Source organism: Aptenodytes forsteri, unplaced genomic scaffold, assembly GCF_000699145.1.
Source record: "Aptenodytes forsteri isolate BGI_AS27 unplaced genomic scaffold, ASM69914v1 Scaffold216, whole genome shotgun sequence".
Classification (NCBI taxonomy): Eukaryota; Metazoa; Chordata; class Aves; order Sphenisciformes; family Spheniscidae; genus Aptenodytes; species Aptenodytes forsteri.
The window spans coordinates 2,337,788-2,348,261 of record NW_008796114.1 but is presented as its reverse complement, the minus strand read 5'-3'; the positions used below and the strand labels follow the sequence as shown (position 1 = coordinate 2,348,261).

The window sequence follows — 10,474 nt, the reverse complement described above, 5'->3', positions numbered from 1 at the left end:
AGACGGCAGCCGCGGCGGGCCGGGGGGGCGGGCCAGGCGGCCGCCCGCGGGCCCCCGCCGGCCCTCAGCGCCCCCCCTTCTTCCCGTCGCCTTGTCCGGGCTGCCAGCCCGTGCTGGTGGCGCCGCTGCCCCCCTGCCTCCCCGGGGGGTGGGCATCCTGCAACGAGCCCCGCCGCCCGGCTGCGGGAGTTTCCTCCTTTGTGACCGCATGGCACGGCCAGCGGCGGCCTCCGTGTGCCTCCCAGCATCTTCGGGGTTTGCACTGGTTTGTTCACCCGTGGGCACGAGGTGTGGAGCTGGACACTGGCTTTTAGGTGCAGCCTTTGAGTTTGGGGGGAGTTTTATTCCGCGGCTACGCTGCTGCTCCAAGAGGCTGAGGGGGAGACTTCAGGGAGATGGTGGGAGAGACATGGCCTGCAGCTAGAACACAAGCTACTCATTAGCACCAAGATTTGTTCTGTATTCACTAGTGATCCCCTAGATCTAGGGCTACTGACGTGAGCTGATAACGGTGGGCAGGGTGCCGTTTATTCTCTGCCATAGCTTGGGTTGGATTTCTCACAGTAGCACCCCCCGGCCTCCCACCTCGATTGGAGTCTGTCCAGAATAACGCTGTTGAGCAGGCGCTGGGGTTTGCTGGCACTCAGCCTGCCGGGGCACCAGCCGGAGCTGGAATACTTTCACCAAGTACCGCTGTGTTGCCCCTGTGAAACAAGATGGAGCTGAGAGAGACTGACATCCCGCCTACCCCTCCACTGCTCTGCAAGCCCCTTTTGGGGGAGGGGGATCAGCTTTTTCTCTCCCGAAGACTTGCAGTTCCAGCGTACCATCACTTGATGTCAAGTGGGCAGCTGGCCTGTGGCCAGTCCTGAGGTCTTTACATCAGTGGAGGGCACGATTAAAATCCCTGCACAGCAGATCTTCATGCGACGTGATTTGGTGGAGATGGTGGGGGCAATTCCCACCCTCCCACCTGCCTTCCCCTCGGCGTTCCCCAGCTGGGTGGCCGACAGAGCAGTCTGGCTGTGGGACAAGGCTGTGGAAGGAGGTGGGGGTACCTGGGCCTGTTCTTTCTCTTGTTTTGGTTACCTTTCTGCGTGAGCCTCTCGTGCTTTGATGGCAAAATGTCCCCACTTCCCAAACACTGGCGTGTAGAGAGAAACATCAGGCCAAGCCAGGCAACTCAGGTGTGAAATACATTTTAATTGAGTTTAGGGATCTGTAGTTTGTCTGTTGCTCAGCTGAGCATGGGCTGTCCAGAAGGTGAAGCAGACATTATGGGCGGAGAAGAGGGTGAAGGAGTGCAAGAGGGAAGGAAACAGAGAGAAAAAGGTCACGAGAAGCAAATGAGAGCATGGGTTTGTTTACGGATGTGTTTTAATATATCGCCCCACAGTACTACGTGCTGACCCGGAGACTGACAGCACACACACACACCCCCACTGAGGAACAGCAGTGCACTTCAACGCTAAGCTGCTGGCAAGCACAGCCCAACACAGCACAGCACAGCACTCGTGGTGGAAGGAGGGGACACTCGGGTCCCACCAGGGCTCAGCGCAAACACACACCTGGGGCACAAGGACGCTGTAGGCCAGTACACATACACCTACACGCATGCACAACGAGAGCGAGCCACTGGCGACACTCGTCCAAACACAGCTACAGGTGCGACACTTGTCCTAACACACCAGCCGACGCACATATGTTCACTGCACATGCTTCGGCGTACAAGGGAAACACACCGGGCAGCATGCTCTCATAGTCTAACACATGAACAGAGCAGCTCAGACGCGGCCCTGCACAAAAAACAAAAGACACACAATGCCTAGATCCAGAAATGCTTATGACCCCAAAGCAAGGGACAGGGTGTAGGCCTCTCTCTCATCCTTCACCTGGGTACGTCTAGCCGGGGACACCTGAACTCGAGGGGGTTTGAGGTGAGAGGGAACCGGGTGGCGGAGGGGGGAAGAAAGAGCAAAAAAGGGAGCAGTGGAGGGAAGGGGGCTTCACAGTCTGTGAGGTGGGAAAGAGCAGCAGGGTGGCTGTGCCCTGGGGACAATGTTCAAAGAACACTTGGGTTGCGAAAGTTGTGTCCGGCAAAGCGTGCTTCATCGCCAAGCTCTTCCTCAATCCTGCAGGACAGAGAGAGACAGCACACATCAGGCCCTTGCTGTGAGGGAGCATCGGAAGCACCAGGGCGCCGGAGAGGCAGTGCATTGGCCAGGAAGCTGACATGGGCCAGAGGAGCTCAGCTCCTGCCAGCTGCTGCACCTGTGGGGCTGCACCCTCACGCCAAGGAGGAGGGAAGGAGTCTCCAGAGATCTCCCTGGGATCCCACTGTCACCTCTGCGCCTTGTCTTCATGACATTTCCCCCACAAGCCCCATCTACCCTTGGGCTTTCAGCTTCTCCCACCCCAATTAGTCACTCCCCCGTTCTCTCTTCTGGGTTCCCGTCCCTGGAGCCCCTTACCTCATGAGCTGGTTGTATTTAGCCAGGCGTTCAGACCTGCAGGGAGCACCCGTCTTTATCTGTAAAGCATTCCCCAAAACAAACACTGTAAGACACTGTTATGACTTGTACCAGTTTCCCATGGCAGGGCAGGGGATTCTGTCTTCACATCCCTTCGCTTTCCTCCAGGCCTGCGCGTGGCCTGGGTCTCACCTACCTGCCCAGTGCACAGTCCTACAACCAGATCAGCAATGAAGGTGTCTTCGGTCTCCCCAGATCGGTGGCTCACCATCACACCCCAGCCGTTCTCCTGGGCCAACTTGCAGCTGCAAGGAGCGAGAAATGCAGTCAGTAGCTCTCACTCCTATTACCACCGCCTGCACAGGGTGAGATCCAGGCACCCTCTCCTCCCACCCTCAGCATCCTACGCTCTGGTAGAGACAAAAGTCTATTCATCCAATGGATAGCGTGACACCCTGCTGTGGTTCATCACCCACCCTTTCGCAGGACAAGGGCAGCGGGCTGCACTTACGCTTGGATGGCCTCCGTGACAGATCCAATCTGGTTGACTTTGAGCAGAAGGCAGTTGCAGGCCTTCTCTTCAACAGCTCGTTCGATGCGCTTGGGGTTTGTCACTGTCAGGTCATCTCCCACTATCTGAATCCCCACATTGGCTGTGAACTTGGACCAGGCCTCCCAGTCATCTTGGTCAAAGGGATCCTCGATGGAGACCACTGAAGGGACAACAGAAGAGACATGAGTCAAAGCTGCAACCCTTTCCACCCCAAAAACACAGAGGGGATGCACCTGTTAAGTATGCAACATCAGTGCTGATTCCCTACTGCCAAGCACAGCAGCTCACCTGGATAATCACGTACAAAACTTTGGTAGAGGTCACCCAGCTCATCTGCAGAAATATAGCGGCTTGGGTCATCTGGGGACTTGAAGTCCAGGTCATATTTGCCATCACGGTAGAACTCAGAGGCTGCCACATCCATACCGATGACAATCTTGTCCGTGTAGCCCGCCTTGTCAATAGCTTCCTTGAGGAGCTCCAGAGCTGGGAGGAGGAAAGTTGCAGTCATGAGAGTCAGCCTGTGCAGAGAGCTCTGACTTTCAGTGGGAACCTCCCCTGGGAGGGTCCTGAGAGCCACTGAGAGTCTGACGATGTGATGGGAGAGGTAGAAGGGAGCCCAGAGCGCAACAGAAACATGCCAAGGAGCTGTGGAGGCCATATCCAAAAGGACGAGGAGGAATTAAAATACAATCCACAGCCCAGTGACAAGTTAGGGGAAGGCCTTGGAAAAGTCTGCGCACATGTGAAAGGCCATGACAGATCAAGGCCACCCCAAGGAGAAGGAGCTTAGAAACCATTCTCTAACACAGGAGGTCAATAACACTGAGGCATCACATTTTGAACCAATCTTTGGGGAATGCTGTGAGCTGGGTGTAGGAAGCCACAACATTGCAGGCAGGGGTATCCCATCTTTGCAAGGCTCTCACCTTCACTATTTTCCAGGATGTTGGGGGCAAAGCCTCCTTCATCACCCACATTGGTAGCATCTTTGCCATACTTCTCCTTGATGACACTCTTGAGGTTGTGATAGACTTCAGCCCCGATGCGCATGGCATCGCGGAAGCTTTCAGCTCCCACAGGCAGGATCATAAACTCCTGCATGGCCAGTTTGTTGCCTGCGTGGGAACCTCCATTGATCACGTTGAAAGCCTGGAAGAGTCCATAAGAGAATCAGAGCCGAAGGAACCGGTCTTGGCACCACCTAGAGGAGGCTCGCAGATGAGTCACCATGCCCATTCATGCCACATCCCACAGGGTAACGTAACACATCAGCTACAACGCATCACACCAAAGGCACATACAGCCTGGTGTCTTCCTTCCAACAGTGGCTCAAAGCAAATGGTTGGAGAGGACTTTCCCACCTGTTTCCCACTCCTGAGCTATATGTGTTTTATCTGTGCTGTGTTTATCTGTATGTGTTTATCAACAATGCTACGTCAATCTCTCTTCCAGGATCTTTCTCCTTGATCCTGAGAAAACTTTAGCATCCACAACAGCCTTTGTGAAGGAGTTTCACAGGGCAGCTACCCCTGGTCTGAAGACCCACATTCCCTTGTTTTGAACTGTGTCCCAGAGGGTTCACATGATGCCCTCTGGTTCTTGTGCTAACAGTGAGATCCTCAGCCAACCCCCACCACAACCTCTGCTGTATCCTCCTCAGGGCCCTCTTTTCCATATTGAAACCTGACAAACCTCAGGCCTTGGTTTGCTTCCTTGACAAGTGCAGTGCACTCAGCTGATGTTTCAGTCCTATATCCCTTCCTTCTCTACCTCCCAACACACCCTTTGAACTTTCTTTTGGAGTTTCTGAAGGTGGATATCAAGGATGGAGGAGTCTTACTGGCACAGGAAGGATGAGATCGGAGTTGCCGGCCAGGTCAGCAATGTGCCGGTACAGGGGGACATCCTTCTCTGCAGCTCCCGCCTTGCACACAGCCAGCGAAACTCCCAGAATAGCATTGGCACCAAACTTGGCTGTGGGCAAAACGAAGGAGGAGTTAGGCTTTGCAGGCAGCAACCTCCTGCCCAGCGGGTGCCCTTGCCAGCCCAGCCTTGGGCTCACCACAGCTCTGACAGTGCCCCCCGCTCCAGCCCTGCAGCCTCCCATGCTCTTTACTTCCCAGGCCAAATAAAAGGAATGGATTACATTTGTTCTCTGTGCCGTCCATCTCAAGCATCAGATTGTCTATCTTCTCTTGATCCACAACAGAGAGGCCCTGCAAGAAAGAAACAGCTCCTGAGAAGGGGAGGCTGAGAAGAGCTGTTGGCTCTGGTGTGCGAGAAAGGAGGCGTTGATGGAGAAGCTGGGGGTACAGGGACCTTTTTAGCTTGTGGGGGAACACATACACACAAAGCTCCGGAAATTAGTGCCTCGGTATATAGTCAAGTTAGGTAACCATGATGATGTTGCTGCAGTGCAGTGCACTTGTACCCATGCTGGAGAGGGGGTCAGCAGCAGCCCAGGCAAGGCTACGCATTGCTGGGGCCACAGGACTCCCTTGGGGATTTACCCAGCCTTTTGGCAGCTTCCAGGGAGCTTTGTGGTGCTGTGACCACACAGAAGCTAGGCAGAACAACAGTACATGCTCAGTCCCAAACAAGCGACTGTAGACTGGATGGAGCCATATGCTGGAGCAAGGTGGAGAGCAGGATTAGGCCCAATACAGGCAGCCCTCCACCAGGCCGGGTATTTTTCAGGGGTGGAGAGAGCTGGGCTCTCAGCCAGACCCCCCCACGGGCTGCATGGGGTGTAACGTGTGGCTTCAGCTCAGCTCTCCTCAGAGCAGGCTCCAGGTCTTCAGGTGTAAACAGGTTACAGATGTGACACCACCGCTCTGCAAGGCTGTGCTGGGGGTGCTGCCAGACCTTGCACAGTATGGTCATTGCTCATCACACCATGAATGCTGGATGAGACAAACGGGTGTGAGGCCACAGACATGTGGATGAGATTCAGTGCTTGAGGAGGAGCACATCTGAAAGAGCAAGAGGGCTCTACAGGGAGCATCGAGGGGACTAGTTAGGTGGTACAGATGCTGCAGTGGACCAGGTAGCATTAAATCCTTTCCGCCCATAGAAAAGATTGCTGCGGACACATACAGGCATGGAGGGCAGGATGGGTGTGCCCAGGTTCACAGAGAGCATCACTATGTCTGTTAACCCAGTGAGATGAAGAGAGGCAGAAACAGAGATCAGGGGACAGAGACGGACCAGAGTAAGCGTTGGACAAGGGAGAACAAAGAGAAATCCTTACAGAGCCCACGAGAGCTGGGGCGACAGTGCTGTTGATATGATCCACGGCCTGCAGGACCCCTGAAGAAGGGAAGAGACAGAGAAAGAGAGAGAGAGAGAGAGAGAGTGAGGCAAAGAGGAGAGTGGAAAGAGGGAGGGAGAGGACCGATAGAGAGACTGAGAGAGGGAGACAGTGAGGGAAGATCGAGGCCTGATCTTTCACTTTACACTAGGTCTGTGCCTCTGTGGTCTCCCTGAGGGCAGTGGGACACATCCGCATCACGCCAGTGGATGCGCGGCACCCTCCAGCGGAGCCCCATGCACAGGCAGCCCCAGGGATGGGATGTGGAGCAGGCATCTCCCCACCTTTTCCGAGGAAACGTGACTTGTCATTGTCTCGCAGCTCCAGCGCTTCGTAAATACCAGTGGACGCGCCGCTGGGGACTGCTGCTCGAAACATGCCTGGGAAACAGCAAAACACGGGTGTGAGACGAGCAGAGGGTGAAAAGGAAGGAAAACCCTCATGCACCTGCTTCTGTCCTGCTGTTGTGGGAAAGGATGTGGCAACCACTTGTGCAAACAGATGGCCCAGCTGGCTGGCTGCTCATGGCTGGTCTTCTCAGAGGTGGAACACTTCTCGGAGGTGGAGCACCAGGGTGGCAGAAATAAATGCACCCAGGGCTTCCAGACTGAGAAACCTGGATCTCAGGCACCCAGAGGTCCACATTGATCCCAGAACTACGGATGACAGGTGGAAGTCTGGCTCCTCAGCCCTCCTCCTGGTTCCAGAAGCAGCCTGATCCACAGCCACCAGCAGCTTCCTCCCCCTCAGACTGGGGCTGGGTTTCTGCCTCGGCGAAGAAGGAAGAGACTGATTGGATGCCTGCTCTGGCTCCTCACTGATCCTCACCCCTCAGCCCACCTAGCTTTGGGCCCAGCGCAGATGCAGCTCTTCCAGTTGAGACACGTGCATGTACATACCTGCACAGAGATCTCAGGGACAAACCTTCCCCTGCCTCATGAGCATGGCCATGGACATGTTTCCAAATTTGTACTGTGTCCCAGGACTAAAAGCATAGCTGCAGCAGGGCATCACGGTGATATGACAAGAAGGTAAATATATTTATGTTAATGAAACTTTCTGTCCCTGCTACTAGCAGGCACATGGTTCAAGCCATGACATGCATGGCAGCCAGCTGTCTCGTCGTGATTTGCCCAGCACATGTGCGAAGTTGCTGAGCACATGCACAAGCAGAGCCACAAGCAGAGTTTTGGTCTCTGCGTCTTCCCCTGGCTTGCTGTCTGCCAGGGGTTCACCGGAGAAGACCCTCCATGCTCTCGGCAGAGTGTGCCAGGCTGCTGTGCAGCACCAGCTCCGCCGGGGTGGGCAGGACTTCCCCTCCATCTCTTGTCCTCACCCGCATACCTTTGTGTGTGTACAGGTCCACCTCAACGGTGGGGTTCCCACGGGAGTCCAGGATCTCGCGGGCATGGATCCTCTCGACTGCCATGGTGAGTCTGAGGAGAGGAGAGGAGAGGAGAGGAGAGGAGAGGAGAGGAGAGGAGAGGAGAGGAGAGGAGAGGAGAGGAGAGGAGAGGAGAGGAGAGGAGAGGAGAGGAGAGGAGAGGAGAGGAGAGGAGAGGACATGTTCAGCTCTGAGATGGTGCTCACCCTTCTAATGTCTAGACAAGACACCAAAAGAGAGAAGGGCGCTCAAGGAAAAGTGACCTTAGGAGCTGGAGCTAAAACTATCGGCTCAAGGAAATTTAGAAATTGCTATTAAAACCCAGATTGTGGGAATCTAGCCACATTTTGTACAGGAACTGGTTATCTACTTGAATTTATTCTGTCCCTTTGCTGCAGATGACAAACTGAGAGCTCTCTCTCCCTCTCTCCCTGCACCACGGCTGAGTGCTGCTGCTTCTCAGGGCTCCTGATACGAGCCTGGGTGGCAGATATGGGGAGGGTGCCACAGCATCCACAGGCAGCAGAGAGGGAGAGATCAGCTGGTGCAGCCGGGAGGTGTCCCCACCCTGGTGATAAGGATGGGGCACCAGCTCCCGGTGTCTCCCTTCCCCTTGCCGGGAGGCAAGGATGGTCCCTGCCAGGGCCAGGCAGCGAGCGGCCGCTGTGTCTGTGCGCAGCGGGCAGGGAGCCAGCCGAGTGCAGCGGCTGCCTGGGGCAGAGCCGGGCAGGGCAGGGGGGCTGCCGGCCCGCAGGGACCCTCAGCCCCTCTCCAGCCCACAGCGGGGGGAGCTGCCCCAGCCTGGCTCTTGCAGACCCCAGCCGCATCCCCCCCAGCCCAAACACCTGGCTTAGCCTTCCCAGCTCCCTCATGAGCTGCCGGGTCAGGCTGTGCTGAGGCGATGGGAGGGTGGAGGAGGCCAGCAGCCGGAGGAGCCATCTTGCTGAAGGCCACGGTGCCTCAGATGTGGGAGAGAGGGCTCTGAAGGGAGGGGGGACCTGGCCCTGCCCGAACACGGGGGCTGGGCCCAGCTCCCGACCCTTCACTCTGCTCCTGACATGGGGAAGCGGATGAGTCTGGGAGACATATCTGTCGGATGAGGAGGGTGAGGAAACCTGGTGTTTTGGATGCACCTAGTTAAACCTGGAGTGGAAAACAGGCTTGTGGGTGAGGACGGCTGTTTTGAAGAGCTTCTCTTGATGAAGTTTGCTCCCTAGGGAGTCCAAAATAACTCAGCCCCCCCATCCCACCTTCTTATTCCCCCGGCTGTAGGGCTGTGCGATGCCGGAGAGCCGCATCCCCCCTGGAGAGGGAGTAGCAGCAGTGAGGTGTGTGTCACCCCACGCTCCCAGCCCCGCCAGGTTTTCCTCCCCCGGCTCCCACAGATGATTCACTCAACCCTGAGCAGGGCCGGACCCACGCAAAACTCGGTGCAGAGGCCGGGGCCGGGGTAACCATGGGGCCCCAGCCGGAACCACGCCATGGTGCGTGTGAGCGTCTCTCAGGGGGGCTCAGCACAGGTTGGGAGTGTGTGCCGTGTGTGGGGTGCTGCAAATAGCACATCACAGCACTGAGGGGAGCTAAGAAGCAGGCTGGGGGAAGCCAGAGTCAGCTCTCGACCCCCTTGCCTGGGGTGGGTGGAAATGGCACAGGCGTGAGGAAATCGCGCTGCTCTGAAGTTCCAGCAAGAGCTTCCCATACTGGGGAGTTTCAGTCAGCGACACCAGGGCTCTCTGGAGCCTGCACAGGACCCTCCACCATGTCCATCTGGGCTGGAATCCCCCATCAGCCGCTTTGGCAGCACTTCTCACGCCATCTGGCACACGCTGTGGGAACTTCCTCCAGAGCCGTGCCAGCGCAGCTGTGAGCTTCCTTTGCAGCAGTGCCCTGGCCATGCCCCAACAGCCTCCACAGGGAAGAGAGGAACAGGACCCCATTGAAGTGACCTTTGACAGCAAGACCCGTGCCAGATGCAGTGCCTCTCTGCTTATGTGGTCATGTTGCCCGTGGTCACATCCCTCTGCCCACGTCCACCTGCCCCTGTTGGGGCCAGCTCCGAGGAAGCCAAATGAGAAGCCCAAATCCAGCCTTGCCTGCCCCACCTCATCACTCATTCGATCTCTTCTCCCCTCTAGTCCTTCACACTCCTTTCTCCACTTGTGTTGCTGCCTTGTGTCCCGCTGCGTTTGCCCTCCTTTGAACAGCGCAAAGAACCACCCTGAAATCCCTGGCATCAGCTGCACTGTCCTGAAAGCAGGTCAGAGGCGGATAAGCTGGGATAAGGGATTGGGACGGAGTCATAGCTGGGAGCCTGTAGACCAGAGTGAGGAGGAGAGAGGAGCCAGGCTGGAGGCTGGGCAGCCTCGCTTGAACAGGGGCTGGGCAGGGCAGCCTGGGAGACTGGCACTGCTGCAGTGCCTTCCTGCGGGCAGTGCTTCATGGCACTGCGTGTTGCCAGGGCATCGTCTCGCTGGAGTTCACGCCGCAGCAATTCCCCCTCCCCGCCAGGCAGGCCAGCATGGCGAAGACCTTTCCCCTAAGCCACCGCCACCAGTCCCGTGTGCGGCTGCGATTCCCCCGGGCTGGGCACTGCTCCCAGGAAGCCCGCACTGCTGCAGTGTCGTGGCTGATGCAGCTATTGCTTGCTTGACTGTCACCTCCTCTCCCTGCTGCTCCCCCCCCGTGTGGTGTGGGGCTGTGCAGATAAGAAAACATCCCCTCTCCTCCCTCCCTCCCTCCCTCCCTCCCTCCCC

General features: G+C 56.8%; 1 protein-coding gene across 1 annotated transcript; it reads right to left on the bottom strand.

Annotated features, from left to right (window-relative positions):
- Window positions 1–2,062: 2,062 nt before the first annotated feature.
- ENO2 (enolase 2) lies at window positions 2,063–7,766 on the bottom strand. Its single transcript, XM_009287127.1, has 11 exons — window positions 7,682–7,766; window positions 6,622–6,717; window positions 6,278–6,336; window positions 5,174–5,243; window positions 4,868–5,001; window positions 3,954–4,176; window positions 3,313–3,510; window positions 2,983–3,184; window positions 2,668–2,776; window positions 2,472–2,530; window positions 2,063–2,132 (listed from the first exon to the last, which is right to left on the bottom strand). Exons 1-11 carry the CDS (start codon window positions 7,764–7,766, stop codon window positions 2,063–2,065), a joined length of 1,305 nt encoding a protein of 434 aa, XP_009285402.1.
- Between the last annotated feature and the right edge of the window lie 2,708 nt (window positions 7,767–10,474).